General features: G+C 45.8%; 1 protein-coding gene across 11 annotated transcripts in view; it reads left to right on the top strand.

The window, feature by feature from the left end:
* The window catches only part of ARAP1 (ArfGAP with RhoGAP domain, ankyrin repeat and PH domain 1), a 2,533,956-nt gene that overhangs the window by 1,186,065 nt on the left and 1,324,522 nt on the right, over window positions 1–23,369 (top strand). Inside the window, exon 1 of one of the 11 annotated variants that reach the window (XM_069640270.1) lies at window positions 5,699–5,843. The exons of the other annotated variants lie outside the window; for them this stretch is intronic. Coding sequence (XP_069496371.1) covers window positions 5,803–5,843 — 41 coding nt within the window. The 5' untranslated portion in view covers window positions 5,699–5,802. Of the gene's footprint in view, window positions 1–5,698; window positions 5,844–23,369 lie in introns of those variants that run through there. 11 annotated transcript variants of the gene reach the window in all.

The raw sequence follows: 23,369 nt of genomic DNA, 5'->3' as shown, positions 1-23,369 counted from the left end.
TGGCTTTTTTGTGAAACATTGCTCAGTAGGGAAAATCTCTCCACTTTGTCCCTGTTAGATAGGCGGTGCAACACCTGTCCTCTAGGGTGAATTGCGTCAGAGAGAGAGACAGGGTGTTCTTCTAGCAGGGACAGTCTGCCTGTATGTGTGTGCAATTAGTTGGTGATACATATACACTATACTCTGAGTCCTCCATAGACCGTTATAAGAGTACTACAACGTTACATTATTAACGGTAGGATTGTAAATAGACCTTATGGTCTCCAGATATACCCTTTGTGTTCCAATGAGTGTTTGTGACAACATTACTACTGCTCTGCATGATTACAAGGATGAGCTAAACCACCTAGTCAGCCCTCACATTACTACAAACCAACTGTGATCCCAATCATAAAGTTGAAATAGGCTCAGTGAAGAGATATTGCCCCCTCACCTTATGTGGTAACTTGCACCGAAGACAGGCTAGAACTCTTAGAAGGGGTGTGAATGTGATGACAGGTGCACCCCAATCAGCAATAGTTCAAAACTCCAACAGAAGTAATGTTTACTCCAGTTTCTGTACAAATATATATACTTTATTAAACAAAGTAATATGCAACTAACCGACTTGCAGAAACACTAACAAAAACCAACCCTGTGGAAGGAACACAGAAAAAGCAGGACATGTATATGAAGGCACCCTGCGTACTGTAGCAGGGATCATGAGCAAGAAATTGCAACAATGCCACTTTAAAAGGATGTGTCTTTGAGAAAAAGGTGCAAACTGTTGGTTTAACAGTCACTAGGTTCCCAAAAGTGGACCGAGGGGTTCTGGGTCTATCAAAATTACCGTAGTCTCTTCTTGGTTGCCCAACAGCGTTGAACTGGGCTTCTCAGCGCTGTACATGTGGGTCGAGCAGGGGTTGAATGTGGCGAGTTGCTGTGATCCAGGTGTCGAAATGACATTAAGTCAGTGTCAATATGCAGCTGTGTGTGGTTCGATGCAGCATCTGAACGGGGCGGCTTGAAGAATCCACTAACTTAGGTTGGACAGTCGAGCCAGGTTGAGATGAGTACAGTTTGGCCGAGTCGTTGTGCAAAACGATGCTTCCAGCAATTTTAGTCAAGCTCTGGGTCAGTTCGATGCAAGCATCCTGGCAGTTTGTGGTGTTGTTTGGGGACGCTGCAGTTAGAAGACTTTCGCAATTGTGATCTTCTTGTTTGAGTAGAAAAAGAGCAGCAATGGACTCTGCCGGTGCGATGCAACAAAACAGCGGTTCGAGAAGGGTACCAAAGGGAGCAGCATTGGTCCTAGTTTATTTGAATACATTGAACGCTGTTGACTCGGGCTCGATGGTTCAAAGCGGTAAAACACAGGAATCGCATTGCTTTGACTTCTTTGGTGCTCTGTGTTCCAATACAGAGGCTGTGGGAAAAGTTTAGTCTTCTTTTCTCTTCGCTCCGAGTTTAGGGAGGCAAGATGGCACTTGCAGAGATCCTTCACCAGTAGTGAGAAGCATGAGTTCCTGTGTAGCTGGCAGAGAATGCTGATGTTGGTCCCAAAGCAGTTACCTCCAATATTCCCTGGGGATGATTAGGGGACAGTATTTCAAGACAAAGATTACCTAAATGAAAATAAAAATAAACATTACTTCAGTCTTGGAACATCTGTCTTCACCTCTGACGGCGGGCTCTGAAAAGGACTGCTCTACCCACGGGGTCCAAACAAATTCTTCTATTCTTAAAAGTCCAAAATGAATCAAAGAGAGTGAAAGACCCCTTCCTTGTAAATGCAAAAGGGCACAGGTGATTGGACAACAGCAAGCCTGCTGTAAGAGGTCCAATTTCTGTTACTGTGACAAGTGGCTCTTGCATCATACTCAGGGAGCTTTGGTCTGCAGGAAATGGAGGGGATAGGAAGAAGAGAGAGCCTCAATGAAAATCAAGATGGCGAAACCCTTCTCTGTCCTCTGTTTCTCTAGGCCACCCCCTTCCCCGGTATGCAGCTTTAAAGGCCCTCTGGTATGGAACTCCCTGGTGTGAGGCTGACCTTTATATGTGTGTGTCTTTGAAGCCTGGTTCCCACGTGCTTTCCCGCTGAGCGTGTGCTGAGCTGTAAGAGAGGTGTTATGGAACTTCTCCAGGGATCAAAGAGAGGCAGCCTTCCTGCTTTTTGTCTTGCGTGGTGAAGCCAAGACATACATTCTGGCTATGAATCCACATATCCTTTGCATAGCTGGCCTGAGCTCACTCGGTTGCCAAGAGCATGATACCAATTTGATGTGGCTTAATTAAATGTGCTACCAGTCACCATACCATAAACCAGGTATGGCCTGTTTTTAAAGTTACCCTGCCACCAGATGAATAGGCCCAAAAATATATATACATTTTTTAAATTAGAGGTGTACCAGTTTAATTGAACCTCTGTCTGCGGTGACTTTGCGTCGCTATAGCTATCAAACAAGGCACCTTTGAACCTGCCCTGTGCCACTGAAGGACAGGAGCTGCAGTTCAGGGGACTACTGCAGTAGGGCACACGTTTACTGTGCTTTTGGCATGGAACTTTCTGAAAGGGGGGCTCTGTTTAGTATTTTTTATAATAATTCTGTTCCATTTCAAAGTACTTCCCCCCTGTAGATATATTGTGATGCAGTATATTTTCACTAAATATATTGTCTGGGCTAACTTTAGTTGTGTGCTTGTCTGTGACCTGCACTTCCTACCAGTTCCGTCCCCTTATAAGAGTGAAACCATAGTCCTCTGCCACATTACCATTGTATGAGTTTAGTCAACTTCCTGGAAACCCCTGTCCACTCACACAGGTTAGACGTTTCAAAGTCCTCGCCAGTGGACTTGCAAACGCTCACAGCAAAGTAACATTTAGAGCCTTCGAATGTTAGGTGACCTTGCTGCAGTCACAGAACACGTTCGTTCGAATCTTGGCTCTCACTGTGCCGTGACTCTTTGTACACGGTTTTGGTTGAAAGTAGATGTGCTTATTTGGTATTTCAAAATGTCCCTGACGGTGCGGAGGAGGAATGTTGTGTTGGACGCGCTTTCTCGTCTGCACGCGGTTTATTGGCCAGCGCACTTTGTGCATGCGTTGCATAGCAGCTTGAAAGCGACCCTTTGCTCTATCTGAAGTCAGTGTAGGGATTTCTGAGTTTATATGGTCCAGTTTTTCAATCCAATGACCTCCATGTCATACCCATTTCAATTGCTGTGGGGTTTTCTTTGCCATCCCAATGTACACACTGGGTCAGTAGTTTGCCTTATAGAGTTAAGGATCAGAGTATGGCTGGGGGAACATCTGCTCTCAGTATCGTGGTTTGAAATAATCGAAGAACGCGAAAGCTGTTGTACCCGCCCACCTCCCTAAATGGGATAAGGACCTTACTTCGCCAGGATCTGTGATTGGGCCGATTTCTGCCCAACTAGAGCAACATTTTAAGCCAATTAGACATAGAATCGAATGGGTCAGTTTGATTCGGCTACACAGCCCAATTTGCACCCCTGTGTTTCACACAGTGGTCTAATTGTAAAAAGTAAGGTAGTGCAACTATGGCATTTGATGGCAAAAAGTGTGGATGGGCCTGGTCAGAGGCGGGCCCACTGAAAGAATGTAAAAGAGGGCGGGGCTAGAAAAAGCATAAATATTCTGATTGATTATTTTAAATTGGAGAGAATGGCTAGTAAACATCGCTAATCACAGAACAAGAGATGGCTTCCAAAATGTTTTTTTTTTTTAAATGAAGAAGTCATTTTACCACTTTGGGGCTTGTTCAGGCCTGCTCCTGGACAAGAGGCGATAGAAAGAATATAGAGGAGTGTAAATGATGTGGAGAGAGAAGTGTGTGTGTGTATAATATTCGAGTGATCAAGCACCTGGTGTGGGTGCAAAACACGCTGCCTTTTCTCCTTTCTCACAGCATAGAGGGATTTTTTGTCAATAAACTTTGTGTTGGACTGTGATTGTCTAGTCCGGGTCCTTATTTTTGCAGTGCAGCCAGGTGCGATCCCAGCACTTTGTGTGCCGTTTGGTGGCACAATTCCAGTAGCCTACTAGAAAGCATTCTTTACATTAAACTTTAAGCGCTATGCATCCACTCACCTAATCACTACATCTTCCGCCCAAAGCTGCCTCGAGTAAGTACAGTAAGGCAGCAGTAGTCACAGATTGTGTGTGTTCGTGTAGCAAAAGATAAAAAGACACGCCAGTAAGCAGGTTCAGGACCTGATTTACAGAAGTGTTTTTCAATGTGTAACCCCCATTAAAAAGCGCTTTGTAAAACAGGCCCTCGGGGTGGAACAGAGGCTTGACCCTGTGAAAATGTCTGCTTCTCAACCAAGGCGGCGTTCGGATCTTATGTTTTTTAAATGGCCGACACTTCTGTGGGCACTAGTAAAGTGGGGTGATTCGCTTTAAATCCTGATCTCCCCCACCCACCCCCCCACACTCTCCTCCTAGTCTCTTCCCCTGTGCTTCCCAGCCAAGAATCACAAAGCGAATCCTCCAGGAATGGCTCCACCCCCAGAAAGTATCACACACACCTGCAGCAATGCAGGCAAGGAACAACATAAACTACTGAACGTTGGGCAGCGTACAGGAATGGTGTGTCAAAGTAAAAAAAAGTAAGGGAATTGTAAAGATTAGCTTGCTACACATCTAGACAGAATTGTGGATGTCAGCTTGCATCACATCTAGACAGAATTGTAAAGATTAGCATTGCACCACATCTAGATAGGATTGGGAAGATGATCATGCATTGCCTTTAAATAGCGATGCCACTAACCAACCCCACTAAATCTCTCTCTCTCCCCTCTGCATACAACTCTCACACTCTATGCAAACCCTACCACACCTCCAAAGCACTACAAAATGCACGCACTTCACTACATTGCAACAACAAAACATAACACACATAGCCTCGCGCAACAACACACAATGGCTACCAACTGGAAAGCACACCCACGCTCAGCAAACAGTGTTAACCAAACTGAGGCTGTCAACAGCATATCACAGCTCTCTTGCTCTTTTCCCGCTCAACCTTACTAACCCATCCCGCCCTCTTCCCTTCTCAGATCCGCCAGAGCGCCAGGGGACCATTACGGTGGTGATAGTGCACATTAGAAATAATAAATATCCTTTAACATAACAAGTCTACCTTTTTTTTAAGTAGAGGAACGTCGCACCCTATAGTTCCGGCCCACTTTGACCTCTGATTTTCCCCATTGTGATTTCTACTCACCTATTATTACCCACGCCATTTTATTAAGACTATGTGGTGTATCTGTGCTTTACGCATGTGTTCAGGCAGGCTTATCCGCAAGGACAGAAGGGTGGTGCTCCCAAATACACATAATTGCATTGCTCCAACCGGTGGACCTTCTATATATCTTCTCTTTGCGTTTATGAAACATTTACACCTCTGGGCAGGACGCATGTGTGCCGTGGAGAGGCAACACAGGGAGACTGTCTTGCAATTATTGTTAATCCAGTTTGGCATCTGGTCGAGCTTGCACAATTACTAAAAAAAACACCCCTGTTTTAAATTAAAGAGGTAGTGTGTAAGTGCCAGATGAGGGCGGGGCCGACTTTGGGAGTATCTGCCTGATGGGAAGTGCTGGGCGTTTGCGGGCTCGCACGGATGTGTTCCTGTCCTTGCTGCGGAACCTACCTGGGAGCTTTTGGAGTATTTGTCTCGGTACCGCCCTAGAAGCTCTGTATTTCTGCAAAGATAACCTTGTGGTCTGGAAAGGGTTGAAAACCGCCTGCCTTCCTGTCTGCGAGAGCCTGTGCGTTGGGCTGTTGAGCCCGGTGTGATGATGACGATCAACAAGAAAATCCGATGGCTGAGCTGGAGGTTATTTTATCTTTCCTTGTTTTACATTATTTCATCCATTCGACCATAACCCTCCATATCCGGCAGCCCGAGGCCCTCTTAACAGGGCACATTGACGCTGCGAGACTGACGAGTCTTGCAGATGTCTGGTTTTTTTCTGGGAAAGTAAAACGGATGGGCACCTAACCTCCCTCATGCCGCTCTTGTGCCTGATTCTACCTCATTCCTTGTCGCCCCCCTTCACGTCAAGACTTTAATCTATCTAGAAGCCTGGTGTCAAAACAAGTACCATTCCTATGCTCGCCAATAGGTGTCGCCAGTGCATCGTTCCCTGGCGCCCCTGAGTTTCTAGGAACCCAGTATTTGTATTTTTATTTGTATTTTGTTTATTTGTAAAGCGCAAAACCAGGCCCACGGGCAACCGGGCGCATAATCTTACAGAGAATGATACAGTAAACAGTAAATGCACAGTAAAATTACAATACTACAGAGAATATAGATACCAGTATATACACAGATTATATTACAGAAGGCAGGCAGATCTTAGCTAGGCGCCTCACTGAATGTGAGAGAATAGCCACATTTTGACGTTCTTAATGGTTTGGAATGACAGTTCAGCTCTGATGAGGGTGGGTAGAGTGTTCCAAAGTTTGGAGGCTAAGACTGGAAAGCTCGCGCCTCCCGCTTTTTGGAGTTTGAATCTGGGCAGGGCAAGGCTGTGAGTGTGTGCCGATCTTATGGGACGAGCGGAGGTGTGGGGTGTGAGGTGGGAGGAGAGGTAGGGTGGGGCATTATTGTTCAGGCATTTATGGGTCAAGGCTAGTGGCTTCAGGACAATCATTTGTTTTATCGGGAGCCAGTGTAGGTTAGATCTGACGGAGGAGATGTGGTCATGTCTATGGATGTTTAAGGCTGCCCGTATGACATTATTTTCAATGGTTTGCAATTTATTAAGGTTGGACTGACTAGTCCCGAGGTAGAGGGCGCTACAGTAGTCAATTTTAGCCATAATCAGCGAGGGTGATGCAATTCATAGGGTTTAGGAAGGGTCTGCAGGCAGTGATAAGTTTGCAGGTATAGGCAGAAGCCGACCTTACTGCATTAGTTGGTCTGTTCAATGAGAGCGTGGAATCAAGGTGAACGCCTAAAGTTTTGGTATCTTTCGAGATCTTGATGTCGTTGCCGTCAATGATGAAAGACTTGTAGGTTTGATCCAATTTGTTGAGGCGATGGCTGGATCCAAGTAGTAAGAGCTCAGTCTTATCATCGTTAAGGCAGAGTTCATGCTGTGCCATCCAGGCCTGGATGACCAAATAGACCTCATTCAGTGCTTTGGTGTCCATGGTGTGATCGCCCGTGATAGGAATTAGTATCTGGGTGCCGTCCGCGTAATTTGTGTAGGAGACACCCAGATAGTCGAGCACATCGAAAAGGGGCTTGGTGAATACGTTATACAACGTAGGGGACACACAAGAGCCTTGGGGAACGCCACAGTGGATGGGGGCGGGGTCGCAGATGCTGTGGGTGAGAATACCCTCATGCATCTGTTGCTCAGGAAAGAATGGATCCAGGCATTGGCAGAATCGGAGAAGTGAGCCGTGGATTTAAGGTGTTGGCAGAGTATCTGGTGGTTGACCAAATCGAAGGCTGCCGAAAGGTCAAGGAGAAGGAGTAGAGCTAACTTCCCGTTATCCTTTAGTGTCTCCAACTGAGTTTTCAGATCAATCGGGGCTGAATCAGTGCCGTGTTTAGGACGGAAGCCTGATTGTCTTAGCCCCAGGAGATTGTTGGATTCAAGGTATTCTTGAATCTGCAGGTAGGCTGCACGGTCCAAGATCTTGAGCAGGAAAGAGACAGTCGTGATGGGTCTAAAGTTGGTTGGGATGTTAGGGTCAAGGGAGGGTTTTTTCAGAAGAGGGATAACCCATGCATCCTTTAGGTTGTCTGGGACTATACCTGACTTGAAGGAAGCATTTATGAATGCGGTGATGAACGGGGCTAAGTCATGCGATGTTTCCTTGATGATCGGAGCTGGGCGAGGGTCACCTTGACAGTTGGACGGTTTAAGGTTATTTATGATTTCTTCTACTTCAGTGGTGGCAAGCGGGGAGAAGGAGAAAGGTTTATGAGAGGGATTGGCTTGAGGCGTACTGTGAGATGGTGAGGTCAGTGGTTGGTCCAATTGTAGGGCTTTTTGTTTGGAGGGTGGCAATTTTGCCTAGGAGTGCTGTCTGTATGTTCGTGCACCAGGTACTATCTTTGGTACACAGGTCGGGGGGAGTGCAGGGGTCTCGAGTTCCTTAAGAATGTTGAATAATTCCTTGGTATTCGACTTGGCTGAGGCAAGACGGTTGTTGTAGGAGTCCTTTTTGGCTTGGAGGATGGCTACTTTATAATTAAGGGTGGCTAGTAGAAGACCATCCTTATGAGTGTCAGAGGGGTGGCTTCTCCAACGTGACTCTGCAGTGCGTTTCTCTTTATGTAGTACTCTGAGTTGGGGAGTGAACCACGAGTTGAGGTGAGCTCGCTGTTTGGATTTCCTGAATTTCAGTGGGGCAATAGAGTTGATGGCTGCAAGCACTGACTGGTTGTATGTGTCAGCTAAGGTGTTTGGGTCCGAGCACGTGTCAAGAGCTTTGTTAAGGGCAGGCAAGATGAGGGGAAGTAGTTTTTCCCTGGTTATGTTTTTTTTATTTCTAGTGAGCGTGGCTGGGGCAACAGGAGGCGAGGGTAGGGAGGTTGCGTCAATGCTAAATGTGATGATGTGGTGATCAGACCAGATACAAGGGGTATTAGAGAGAATGCTAAGGGAAGCGAAGGGCTCATCTTCTCCCATGCCCCAAATTATTCCCCCCCATAGTTCGGCTAAAATCCTGCCACATGAATACTATCCAGTTTGAGAACAAGCCTTCCAAAGCAATACATGGTTTGTGACTTAGACGAGCATTATGAAAATGTCCCCAAGTGTAAGTAGTGCTTTATATAGTACATAAGAAATGCAAGTAGTAACCAATCTAGGCTTTAAGTGGGCTGGGTCTCAGACCCGCAAAGATCCAAACATTGCTCTCGTGCTGGTGCCCTGCAAGGTCTCCCTGACCCATTTGCCCATTCTCCCTGTCCAGTCACATGGTTCTCTATTGGCCTCACTCTCTGTGTGTCTTGCTCATTGTGTGTCACCATCTATTTGCATCCCGTTCCAGTTATCTCTCCCCTTCTTACCCGTGCTCCAATCGCATATGTACCCTCTCACTGTGTGTAAATCCCTTTTTTCTGAACTTTTTACGATCAAGCTCAGTCTAATGTTGTACTTTTAAGCCATTTAGCCCAATGCAAACATCTCTCAAAGATCTCCATCAATCACAGACGTATTGTGCCCTGTTTTGTATACAAGTTGGCAGGGTTTGAATAATAGGAAGTCACTTATAAACTCTCACAATCCATATTGAAATCTGCTCAGGGACACCCGATGGCTGTATAAACGAAACAAGGAGCACACAGGTGGACCACTTCGTCTCAAACCTGGTTATCCTAATTAATTGCTCCTCGGACTATTGAGGGCAACATACCATGTCTACTTTGGTTTGAAAGGTGGTCCTTTTCTTTCCTCTGCTAATTGCAGAGAGAGGACCCACTCTCCCTAACTCTGGTGTGTTAGCAGTCTTCCCATCATGAAGCGTAAATGAGTAGAAACCCGAGTTCCAGTGGATTCTTTGCACTTCGTAGTGTAATCATAAATGGCTCCTGCCATGCATGTGCTTGGCGTGATGCATTGACATGAATTCCTGGGGCATCTGCAAGCTTTTACCAGCGGGTGGGGTCGTGGGCACGTATGTTTGTTTTCTTGGTGGCGTTGGGTTTTACCACCAACCCTGTAATAAGCCCCACTGAGACACCAACTCTACCTGCACTGTTCACTGCGCAACCACGCGTAAATATCTTTAAGCCCCAGCACATTGACCATTCCTACATCATCTTCTGGGTATGGCAGCCATGCCCATCACGAAGTGAGCCAAGGGTGTGTCCAGGGCTTTAAGTGGGGTAAGAAATCGAGGGGGCCCTCATTTGGGGGGCGAGGCTTGTGGGAGCGGCATGGCCTAAAAAAGTACACAATGTGTAACATATTTGTATGTTTATAAAAGATGGCTTGCAAAGTACACAAACCATAGTGAAGTACGCACACAAATATATAACATTTATATATATTTGTGTGCATACTTTACGGTTTGTGTAGTTTTGAAGCCATCTTTTTAAACATTTTGGGGTTTATAAAAGATGGCTTGAAAAGTACACAATTCAAGCCATCTTTTATAAACCTCGAAATATGTCGAGGAATCCCCAGGTTCGGCGAGGGTTAAAGACACCTCAGCGACCTGGGGAAACAAAGGGACAGTAACTGCCTCTCGTGACCCTCGCGCGGGGTTCACCAGAGCCAGTTACAATGACTGATGGAAGTGGCAGACAGTCACAGCGTTAGAGCAAATTGGGTAGAAGGTGCACTCCTAATATAATGGAAAATTCAAATGAATTAGAAATGGTAATGTATTCCAGACAAGCTGGGTTTAGAGTTTTTAAGGTGCTGGGGAGGAAATCATGACCTTGGCACAAGGTCTAACAACAAATATGAGAAAAAGAAGAGGAACCAAAACTAGGAGCCCTCCCATCCCCTGCACACTATCTATAATCCACCAAAAAGGTGGTAATTAGAAGTCAGTAATACATTTAAGTTAGTGAATTGAGTTTCAAAACAAGTTTTTACATAGAGATGGCATTCATTGAGCACAGGTTATAAAAACACAAACTGTGTTCAAAAGGTAACAAAAATACTTTAATTGCATGTTCAAAAGCAAATATAGTGGTAAGCACAAGTATCCACAGATTCAAATGAGGTATGGCTTAACGCGTTTCGAGGTTATTCCTCTTCATCAGAAGCCAAAAACTGCGCTGTTAAAAAATACAAAGAATAACAATAATAAACAGTTCTTTGTTAAAGAAAACAACGTTTTTTAGAGTACAAAGTAACAAAATACAAAGAAAAGCCCTTTGTGGACTGCATTTTAAACAGAGTTACAGAGTCATTCGGTCACTCATTGACAATTCACAGAAAACAATCATTGTCCTCACTGCAAATCATTTGTTCTTGAGTTTCAAAACACATGATATAGGTTCTCCGGTTCTGACATTAATTCATTTCACAATTCCTAGGGTTGCCCAATTAAGGCGAATAGAACACCTGGGGACCTTGTAGGTTATTCACAATTATCTAACAGTGTATTGATACAGTTGAGAGAGAAAGCGAACCACAAAAAAGGAAATAGTATAGTCTAATGAGATATAGATGCCAGATCAAAGAGATAAAAGCAGGATTAATGAGAGCATAAAGAGGGACAGATTCAAAATTGGAGTAAAGATAGAAGTCATATACGGGATAACTCACCTCTCTGTGTACTTATGCTTGCATTAAAAGAAAGTTATTTAACGTGAGAGGACCCGTAAAGGTAGAACTCACAAGGCGTGTAACACGTAACTGATAATCTCAGTGATGTAATCTTGATAGGAAAATTAAGTATTTTTAAGGGTATATCACACAAGATATAATGTCGGAGTAACTGATGAATTACAGTACATATAGAAAAGCATTATCTGAGGAACGGAGTGGTAAAAAAAAAAGGGACCGTACCTTATAAACAATGACTGAGGATGTTTCTAATAGCTAGAATAGGTTGCTCATTAAGGCTAGTATTCTATCACGGTGGTAAGGTAATTAATAAAAAAGACAACTCCAAATGGAACAAATAAAGAAAACGTAATTAGAGAGAATATTGATTGGCAACTAGAGAGAATCACAAATGGTAATTACCCAAAGGTAAGATGAAAATAAAGCTTCATGTATCGTAACGGCTAGATACTAAATGAATCCCAACAACTCGGTGGACATATTCACATTGGAGAGAGAACTCAACTGTGGGGAAAAAAAGGACCGTTGTCCATTGAGTATATTAACGAAATGTATACAAACTTGTAACGTTGGCATACCTGTTGCAAGGTAAAAAGTACATCACTTCAATATTCAAAGTCAGGAGACAAGGCGAAACGGTATGCACCGCCTTGTCGAAACTGGCGCTGACATCAAATGCTGAACGGACGTGAATAAGCAAATTCAATGCGGCAGTAGCAAATGTGAATCGCACTGAAATGAAAAAGTAAATAAACTCCACTCAGAGTGTGAAAAGAATGAAAGCCAAGGGCTCAGACGCTCTATGGGAGAAGGATCGATCAGCCTGCGAAACAGCTTACATGTCCGTAATGCAAAATGGTCGCACAGCAACCGCGGCATCCAACCAAGCCGTAGTCAGGGATACCGAATGAGCTGCTGTAGCATGCTCTTTAGAAAGTCTATACAGAAAGATAAAGAAAGGACTAAAGACGGTCCAATAGTGAAACAAGGTCGGCCATCTTAGAATGGAGAGTAAGAATTTTATATAAATCAAGTAAGTCTGAAACGTGACGAAATAGACTAAAAAGTTAAATAATCAGTATGAGAAAATGGAAAAAAGAATAATCTGCTAATCCTCCTGTAGATGAGTATGAGAAAAAGTATTGAGAGTTGAAAATTAAGATATGTGGTCACAGTCTAAGGGAAGATGCTTACTATTGCGCTCATAGAAAATGACCAAATAAAATATATAGGTTGAAAGATTCCCCACATTATGATAATTATATAAGCATATCATACAGAATATACATCAATATGTACAATGAATTTAGGTACGATGTGTGTACTACTTAGTGAACAAATATACATGTATCAGAACACATTCAGATATGCCTATATTGAGGTAAGTATTGCTAGATGCGGTACCCATCATCAATAACAGATTCTGATCCTAGACCAGGTGTTATCCCATTTTGTGTTAATTGGACAAATGTGTCTTTTTGAATTGTACATAATTTTGTACCGTGAACTGGGATGTAATGTATATATTATTCAGTGAAGGAATGTATATGTCTCAGAACATAATCGGATGTGTCTTGCAAGAATGTTTTGTAAATCAGACCACCACTGGATACTATGGTGGGTACTGGGTAAATCAAATAAAACAACTGAGTGAGAACTCATCATTCAATCCTTTAGGTTGTAAAGTGTCCAATTGGTCAATCCAGAACTTTTCTCTTCTTGAGAGTAGAGCTTGATAGTTTCCTCCCATTTGTGGTTTCTTCACAACTTCCACAATTTGAAATTTCATCTGAGCAATGGTGTGGTTAAATTCAAGGAAATGGCATGCTAGTGGGGACTTATTGTTCTTACATCTGATTGTAGATTTATGTTCTGTCCACCTCTCCTTCGCAGTACGTGTAGTTTGTCCAATGTACAATTTGCCACATGGGCACTTAATGGAATATATTACGCCTACTGAGAGGCATGTTGCAAAGTGTCGAATTTAGAATGTTTTTCCATTACGGGGATGTGAAATAGTGTCCCCCTTGGTGATGTTATTGCAATGATATTCAATTCAAGCAGGGGAAAGTACCCTTCTTCTTTGTTTTAAGGAGTTGTTGCTTATGCTTGAAGGGTTTTTCAGCTCTGACCAACTTGTCTCTTAGGTTGGGGCCTCTTTTGAAAGCCATCATGGGGACCTTCGGGAAAAGTTTCAACAGTGTAGGGTCATTATGTAGAATCTTGCAATTTTTTCTAATTGCTCTGCTTATCTGGAAGCTTTGGCGCGAAAACGTAGAGATGTAAAGTAACAGTGTAGATTTGTCTTTTACCTTAGGAGTGAGCAGGTCCTCCCTACTCCGATTGGTAGATCTTACTACTGCATCGTTTAACGTCTCCTTTGGGTAACCTCTTGATTCAAACCGATCTATTAGTTTAGAGCATTCCAAGTCTAATCCAGCGGGGTCAGAGATGATCCTCTTAAGTCGGAGAATCTGACTATACGGTAGACTGTTCAACATGGGTTTCGGATGAAAGCTGGTATAATGTAGCCAATTGTTCGCATCTGTAGGTTTGTGGTAAATGGTGGTTGAGATGCATCCTTCTTGGATTGAAAGCTCTACATCTAGGAAATGTAGGGTTGGTGCTCCTATTTCCATCGTGAATTTTATTTTATGGTGTACTTCGTTCAAGTAGTTGAAGAAAAGATCCAATTCAGTCTTAGTGCCACAACAGATCCCAAAGATATCGTCAATGTAACGCTTCCAGATAAGTATCTGAGGTGACCAATGATGGTGCTAAAGAACAAACTTTTTTTCAAACAAAAACATAAAAGTGTTGGCATATACTGGCACCATAGATGACCCCATGGACGTCCCTGAGATTTGACCGTAATGTTTGCCCTTAAAACGAAAGTAGCTATTGTTCAAGATGATGTCAAGTAATTCAACTACAAACTCTGGATTACCCTTGATCTCAGGGGAGTTAGAAAGTATCCATAGTGCAGCTTCGATTCCTTTTGTGTGAGGGATAGACGTATACAAACTACAGACGTCCATACTGAAGATGATGCAATCATTACTTAGAGCTATTATTTCGTCTAGACAATTCAGAAAGTCTGTAGTGTCTTTCAAGTATGTTGGAATAGATTGTACCAATGGTTGAAGTAGACGGTCAAGGTAGATAGCTAATGTGTCGAATACGCTGTCTGCCCCAGCAACAATAGGTCTTAATGGAGGGTTTAGTGGATTTTTATGAAGCTTGGGTAACCTATAAAAAACAGGTGTAATGGGGTATTTGTTTAACAAAAATGGACCCGTTTCTATACTTATCCAACCATTCTCTATTGCATTGTTAATTGATGTTTCAGTGATGGTTTTGATTTTCAGGAGAGGGTCCTGGTCTAATTGGATGTAAGTAGTTTCATCCCTCAAAAGTTCAAGAGATTATTCAGTGTAGTTTATTGAGTCCATTACAACAATGGCACCCCCTTTGTCAGCCGGTTTGATTATTAAATCCTCGTCTTTGGCTAGAAGTTTGATGTGTTCAAGTTGAATGTTCTTAATATTAGTAGGGGTGTTTCTTTGGTAGTTAATCCTCTTAAGGTCGCCAAGGACTTTCCTCTCAAATAAGTCAAGGATGGATTTTTGAATTTGAGGGTCGAACGTGCTCTTAGTTCTCATTTCCAAGTTGTCATCTGATTGCATCTCTGTCTGTGCATCTAGATCAGTTTCAAAAAATACTTTTAACCTAAGTTTCCTTAAGAGTCTGTGTAGACAAACCTTTTCTTCAAATAATGAAGTATTACTTGTCGGCACAAAGGAAAGGCCCTTATTCAAGGTATTTAACTGAACACTTGTCAAAGGCTTACTTGAAATGTTAACCACAAGGTTTTCAGTTACTTGTTTTTTCCTTTTAGAGTTTTTTTGTGCCTCTCCTGGTCTTTCTTTTTGCCTGTCTCGCAGGCCTAAAAAAGCACCACTGGTGTCAACTGGACCCGTTGGACGGGATTCACTTGTGCTTGGACCTGATCTTTCAGAGACTTCTCCCTGATTCGTAGGTTGAGGGTGGGTATTCTCTGATCTTACTTACTGCCACTTCTGTCAGCTTGAATGACTTCATGGCGGGCGCATCGCCCGTCGCGGCCTCGGCGGGATAATGTGTCCTGCCAATGTTGCGGTGGGACCGGGGGCCCCGACCCACTTAAAGCGCTGGGTGAGTCTAGGCCCCTGGCATAGTGACCCTACATCCAGTGTTCATTCTCCAAACAAGCTCTCCCTTTCTGAGTTGCTATACACCATTTAGTAGCCCAAGTTATCTTTCTTTAAAAGTAATGTCTCGGGGGGGGACCGCCTGTTATCAACAATGTTTGAAAACTGAAAGTCAAGTTTGCAAACGTACAGACTTAGAAAGCCACTCAAAGAGGAAAGGAAACATTGTCCTGCATCAGCATCATTTAGGTTCACAAACTCAAGGCTAAATATGTGAACTTTACGATCCTGAAAGTAATTCTCAGTTTGATTGATGAAATAGCACCATATTTCTCCTTACTAATTTCGTAAACATGTCATCTAAGTTCTCTAACTGGGCGGTAGAATTTTACAATTGAATTTGTTTCTTTTAAGGGGGCACACCCCTCTGGGCATGTCTGTACCCTCACCAACAATAGTCAATAGAGTAAATGAGGCAAAATACATATAGAGCAATGCAGCAGTAAACTCTATTGAATAGTGTGTGGATGGAATGAAAGAATGAACATTTCCAACTCTTCTAACCTTTCCAAGTGCCCTTTTCTTCCAGCAACAACTTATTTAATGATCCATTTGTATAGCATAATTGACCTCACACCATAACAAAGAGTGGGCCAATACATAATTTTGAAAAATTGAAGAACACAACTGGGAACAATAGAAATACAGCTGTACAAATACAGTTCTGTGCAATAATCCTTTCATGTTTCAATCCCAGTTGTATTATGGGACCTTCTTCGCAGGTGTGTGAATGTTGTGTGTCAAACAGACAAATCAACCGTAGCGGATAATTGTGATAAAGATGATGAAAAATGGGAGTGGCAAGGGAGAAATTGCAACCACCTGCTGAAAGTTAAAAAGCCACGGGGAGATTGAAAAACATACTTCGAAGGGATTGTGTCCTCCGACGTATTCCTTATCTATGATAATTGTATCTCCAGCTTGCTGGCCTCGGAAAACTTTTTTCCCAGTAGAGGGCGCTGCACATCGACGTCCGTCGAGTAGGTGTTCCTCGACAGCCACCGTATCGACGCCGACGTCATCATGCCCATAAATAGCCACGCGCAGCGTCCGTTGCTCAGTTCCGTTTTTCCGCGCTTCGTGTGCCTCGGAATATTGTTGCTCAGTTCTTCAGTCGAAATATATTTCATTATTCCTCGAGAATACCAACTCGTACTCGATGGCTTCCTCCTCCGACCCGACGACTCCTCGGTCCGGCTTCAAAAAATGTCGAGACTGTGGGAAGAAAATGCCGTTGACAGATCCTCACAGGATCTGTTTGTGGTGTCTGGGAGTCGAGCACCAGTGTGAGGAATGCTTGTCCATGACGGCGAAAGCCTTGAAGGAGCGTAAGGGGAAGCTCGAGAGAGGTAGGTCAGTTAAAACTTCCTCGAAAGATTCCGAGGTAGAGTCGAGACATTTGTCTCCTCACCGTCGAAAACACTCTCGTTCTAGGTCTCAAAGTGGCTCCCACTACTCGTCGACATCTAGACACTCGAAAAAGAGACGTAGAAGATCCCCTTCCTCGTCTTCTTCTAATCCCCCTGAAAAAGTACCTTGCCCCACAAAACACAGCTCTCAGGCTGAGTGGGAGGAATTCAGAAAAAAGATGCTAAGCGTCTTCGAGAAAGCGGCCTCGACCCCCTCGAAGACAGCTGAGGGTGATACCCCGGGTGAAAAGCCCAAAAAATCTAAACGCTGCGAGTCGAAGCACCCGGTGAAAGAGTCCACCCGAAAACGCCACGGGCCATCGGGAAACAAAGCATCTTTGACGCCATCGTCGAAAGTCCCCTCGAAGCATAGATCGGCGCCATAGAGGCCGTTATCGAAGGGTTCTTCGACGCATCCGTCGATCGAGTCGACACCGGCGTCGACGCCGACATCGACGCTGATAAAAGAAAAACCCACGGCTACTCCACAGCCAACGGTTACACCGAGAGCCTCCGACACGACGTCGAGAACGTCATCGACATCATCGAGCAGGATTCCGATCCTCTCGAGTTCTTCGAGGCCTCTTCCAGTTTTCTCGACGCCTTTGTCGGCGCCTTCGAGGATTTTTACATCGGCGTCGACGACATCGACCTTTTCAAGGCCACTGATGATGGCTCCCTCTGCTTTAGAGATGGGTTTTATACCATTTCACAGGCCAGAGCATCCACCCTTAACTTCAATTTATGTAGAAAGGGAAGATTCTGATCAAGAAAGGCCTTTTGGGCTGCAGAGGACCACATCACCTGAACCAGAGACTTTTGCCTCTGAGGAAAGAAGGTTCAAAGACCTTCAGGATGTATTACAGGAAGCAAGTTGCCTAGACACTTCCCCAGAAGTGGAATTCGTCAAACCAGACCCAGGGGAACATGCTGAAACCCCTTATAGAACCCTAATGTCAAGAATTATGGAGTTCATGGGTTGGTCTGCGCCTTCACCTGTTTTTCAACAGGATGACCTCACAGATATTCTGGATAAAGGTCCACAGGAGGATCCTGTGGTTCCCTTTCATTCTGCTTTACAAAGAAAGATTTTAACTAACTGGGAAACTCCTGAAGTTGTCCCTGCAGTTAATAAGAAGTTGTCAACAAAATATAGTGTATCTGCTGCTGACCCTGAATACCTATCTAAGCACCCTACTCCAGAGAGTCTGGTGGTCCAAGCAGCAACTTCATCAGGCAGTACATCTGCATACCCCACTGCTCCACAGGACAGGGATGACAAAATATATGACGCTATGGCTAAGAAAGTCTTTTCTGCTTGTAGCATGGCATTAAAATCTATTAATGCTACTTGTACGCTCGCTAGGTTCAGCCACACTCTTTGGGAGTGTGCTTCATCAGCGGCTGACTGCCTCCAGGAAGGAGAAGAAAGGGACGCATTTTTAAATATCATCAGAGATGGTAAAGATGCAATGTGCGAGTCCCTTCAAACTGGCATTGATTCTGCTGACAGTATCAGCAGGGCCATGGCGGCAAGTACCACAATTCGCAGGCATGCGTGGTTACGAAAGTCTGGCTTCGCTTCAGACGTACAGGCCAGACGTTTGAATATGCCCTTTGACGGCTCTTCCCTTTTCGGTAAAAAGGCGGATGACAGTCTGGAAAAACTGCAAACATCCAAAGCAGCAGCAAAATCATTAGGAGCTGCAATCCGTCAGACTACTTTCGTCCCTCAGGATCCTCTTGGAGAGGAAGGTCCTTTCGCTATTATTCCACATACGGAAGAGGCAGAGGACAGCCGGCTCAAAGAGGCCAAGGAAAATGTACCCATGGTGGACGGGTTAGAGGAAAGAAAGCTGCATCAGCAGCAGCAGGAGCCGCTTTACCTTCGGCATCTGCATCAGCCGCTCCCAAACCGCTCTGAGGTCTCCCCTCACAAAACACCTGTAGGGGGCAGGTTAACTCACCATCTGACGGAATGGCAGGCTATTACGTCGGATGCTTGGGCTCTGGAGACAGTGGCCCAAGGTTACTGCCTGCCTTTCCTACGCACCCCTCAGAGCCATACACCGGGGAACAACTCTTTGAAGTTTCCAGATCCGCTCCTTCTGCAGGACATTCTAGACCTGCTAGAGAAAGGTGCCATAGAACTGGTACCTTTAGCGGAAAGGAACACGGGTTGGTACTCTCCCCTACTTCATGGTACCGAAAAAGGACGGAGGACTGAGACCCATCTTGGACGTACGAGAATTGAACAAGTTCCTCAGGAAGGACAAGTTCAAGATGATAACTCTTTCTCAGATCCTTCAGGCCCTCCAGCTTCAGGACTGGCTGGTATCTCTGGACCTTCAGGATGCTTATTTCCATGTGCCAATTCATCATCTCAAGCACAGGAAATACCTGAGGTTCGCAATTGGCAACTCCCATTATCAATTTCGAGTTCTGCCATTTGGGCTGACCTCCGCCGGAAGGTCTTCACCAAGCTAATGTCGGTTGTGGCTGCAAGTCTAAGGAGGGAAGGGATTCACGTCTACCCCTACCTGGACGACTGGTTGATCAGAGCGGTATCTTCAGAACAAGTTCAGATCCAACTAGATTATGTCTGCCACTTCCTTCACAAGCTGGGCTTCTCCCTCAATTTAAAGAAATCACAGATGATACCATCACAGAGACTCCAGTTCATTGGAGCAGTCCTGGACACTTCCCTGGGAAAAGCCTCGCCACCAGAGGTGAGGGCTCAAGATATTCTGCAGATGGTCACCAGATTTCAAAATGCCTAACGTCTCCTAGCCTACGACTTTTTGAGGTTGCTAGGCCTCATGGCATCCTGCATATTCCTTGTGCCAGAGGCTCGCCTGAGGATGAGATCTCTTCAGTAGGCACTAAGAACTCAGTGGCCACAGTTCTCAGGAAGAATGACAGATCTCCTTCAGATCCCGGTCAGAGTGGCTTGAGACCTTCAGTGGTGGGCCTGTCGGGAAAACATTTTGAAAGGAGAACTGTTTTGGCAACCATGGCCGGAGATAACAGTAGTCACGGATGCCTCACTCACGGGGTGGAGAGCCCATGCCAACGACTTGACCATCAGCGGTCGTTGGTCTCCATCGGAGTCCAGACTACATATCAACCTGTTGGAGCTGAGAGCCATCAGACTGGCACTGAAGGCTTTTCTGCCGTCTGTACGGGGGAGAAATGTCCTGATAATGACGGACAATACGGTGGCCATGCACTACCTCAACAAAAGAGGAGGCGTAGGATCACTTCCACTGTGCAGAGAGGCGATGCAGCTCTGGTTTTGGGCAATTCAGGAAGGAATCTCTCTATCGGCAATTCACTTAGCCGCAGAGAAGCACCTGACAGCGGACACTCTGAGCAGGCAGAACACAGTCTCCCACGAGTGGGAGATAGCTCAGGAAGTCCTTCAAGAGATCTTCGCCCTTTGGGGAACCCCTCAAGTGGATCTGTTCGCCACCAGTATCAACACGAAGTGCGACCGGTTTTGCTCTAGGAGACACGTTCGTAGTGGACTGGTAGTTCCCACTTCTGTACGCGTTTCCTCCGGTCCCTGTCATTCCTCAAATGATCAGGAGGTTGAGAAGGTTTCGGAAGACCATGATCCTAATTGCCCCGGATTGGGCCAGGAGAACGTGGTACCCGGACCTTCTGGACATGTCCATCTGCCCTCCAATTCGTCTTCCATACAGAGAAGATCTTCTCTCGCAGAAGGGAGGTCAGGTTCTCCATCCAGCCATCAAGACCCTCAACCTTCACGCTTGGTTTCTGAAAGGTTGAGGTACAAGGATTGGGACCTTCCAGATGACGTCATGGAGGTGTTGCTTTCGGCCAGAAGGCCAGCAACTAAGACTCTATACCGCTGCCGTTGGAATAAATTTTGCAGCTGGTGCAGAGAAAAGAATATCGAACCCTTTTCATGTGATACACCTGCGGTGTTATGCTTTTTACTTTACTTGGCAAATTCAGGCCTTCAAGTTGGCACTATTAAGGGCTATCTCGCAGCGCTGTCTATCTTCAAGCGCACTGCAGAGGAGCCATCATGTTTCAAAATTCCATTAGTAATACAATACCTGAAAGGATTAACTAATGTTTATCCTCCAAGACCATTCCAAGTTCCCTTATGGGACTTAAAAATTTAGTTCTAAACTTCCTAAAGGGTGCTCCATTTGAACCACTCCACTCTTGTTCATTGAAGTTTCTCACCCTCAAAACTGTCTTATTAATAGCATTAACATCTGCTAGAAGGGTTAGCGAGTTCCAAACCCTATCTTGTAAACCTCGTCATACAATATTTCATAAGGACAAAGTTGTTCTACAGGTGAAGCCTAACTTCCTCCCAAAGGTAGTTTCTGAATTTCACATCACTCAGAAGATTACTTTACCTTCATTCTATCCTCCTCCGCATCCAGGGAAAGAGGAAGAGAGACTGCACAGGCTGGACCCTAAGCGAGCCTTGAGTTTTTATATCAGCAGACTTGCTAAGATTAGGCAAGCAGACCAACTCTTCGTAGGTTACGCAGGACAAAAATTGGGATTACCAATAACAAAACAAACCATTTCCAGATGGATTATTTTGGCCATTCTGGAATGTTATAAATTGGCAGGGAAAGAGCCCCCTCAAAATCTAAGGGCTCATTCGACCAGGGGTATCGCAGCCTCTTCAGCTCTCCAAAGAGGGGTACCAATTAGAGACATATGTGCGGCTGCCACATGGTCGTCCGCACATACCTTTCTCCAGCATGGGGTCTGGCATGGATTCACATGCTCATGAATATTCCCCGTCGTCAGGCTGGGAATCCTCGGTAAAGAAAAAACCAGTATCAGTTTCGTTTCTGATCTGTCTTTCGTAGTAATAACCAATCACTGGTCTCTGCGTCATACTGACCACAGCCAATGACTGCCCTCTACCTAAGCACCGCCTCTGGCAGCCATCTTCAGATTTTTACCGCACGTTCATGTGTTGGGATCCTCGTGCTATTGCTCTCGAGCGTTAGTGCTATTTTTTTCACGTTTTTTCTCAAAACATCGTTTTTTCGGTCAAAAAGAGCCTCAAGCTCCACCGATTCTCCATCCGATCAACGGGGACCCATGTCGGATTCGTCTGCGCCCCTCAAGGGTGAAGATTTCGTCGAGCTACGCTTTTGGAGGACTCCAGAAGTTTCTCAGGCCCGGTCATGGCCCAGGAGAAGGGAAGCTCGACGCCCGGAAAGCTGTTCAGGGTCTGCCCTGGATGCCAGCTGCAGAACGTCTTCAAGGAGGACGAACACTCTTTTTGTCTTTACTGCCTACATGAGGACAAGACGCACGTGGAGAAGGACTGTGCGTTTTGCGGCAACATGTCGGAGCGGACCATTAAGGACCGCCATCAACGTCTCGCCAACTGGCTGGAAGGGAAGAGCCCGTCCGGCGAGAAGAAGAGGAAGAAAGCCGAGCGGTCTTCTAAGACCTTTGAGGACGCCCCGGCGACGGGGGTCCAACATAAGGCCAAGCACCGCGAGTCCGCTGGCACCGGGAGCGCCGAACGGTCGGGCTCTACGGGCGCCAGGCAGGGCGCACCCTCCCCGGCACCATCAACCACGAGCCAACGCTCGGGGTCGGGTAAGAGGAAGGCCGAGCACCCTGCGAAGCTCCTGGAGAGGCCCCGGTCGAGCTCGAAGGCGGAGGGGGAGCGAGGCAGTGTCCCCCCCTCAAGGATAAGGCGGTGAGCGCACCTAAGGTGGTGAAGGCCTTAATCCATCCGGCCAAGCCCTCTATCGAAACTGTCGCGGCGGCCCTGGCTCAGCCTGTGGAGGCTACACCAGTGGTGGCGACCTCGGGGCTCAGAGTCTCCCTGCCACCTCGGAGGGAGTCCTCTTTTGTGCCCATCGATAGGACCCCCGTGAAATCCCCCGTGGGGAAGAAAAAGGGGGGGCAGGGCGTCGTCGTAGATTCGGCCTCAACCTCGGAGGAGGAGCTGGCCGAAGTCTTAAGCCACGGCCTCGGCGTGGAAGAAGACCGACCCGTCGGGATGGATCCCGACGCAGGTGACGACGACATCGTCGAGGGTGCCGACGGGGCCCCTGATCGCCCGTCGGATTCCCCTCTGCCAGCGCCGCGAGACAACTCGGCGGCCATTTTGTTGGCTATACAGTCCTTATGCTCAGAGATAAGGACGAGACTACCGTTGCCGACGGAACCTCTCCCGTCGGGGGACCCAGAACCGGGACCTTCTGGTGTTCCCCCTACCAAAAAAAGAAGGATCCACCCTCCGCCTCCTTTTCAGCCGTCGCGCCCCTTCCAGCCCTCCTCCCCGTCCACCCGAGGGGATGATACGGGGACTGACACGGCAGCGACGGGTACGGACGACGAGGTATACGACGAGGATGTGCCGTCGTCGCCTCCCACCAGGGCTTCTCCGCCCGATGAGATTGGATCGTTC

This window comes from Ambystoma mexicanum, chromosome 7q (genome assembly GCF_040938575.1).
Source record: "Ambystoma mexicanum isolate Mex_15411 chromosome 7q, UKY_AmexF1_1, whole genome shotgun sequence".
Lineage (NCBI taxonomy): Eukaryota > Metazoa > Chordata > Amphibia > Caudata > Ambystomatidae > Ambystoma > Ambystoma mexicanum.
The sequence above is the reverse complement of the archived record's forward strand: the minus strand, read 5'-3'. Positions and strand labels throughout refer to the sequence as shown.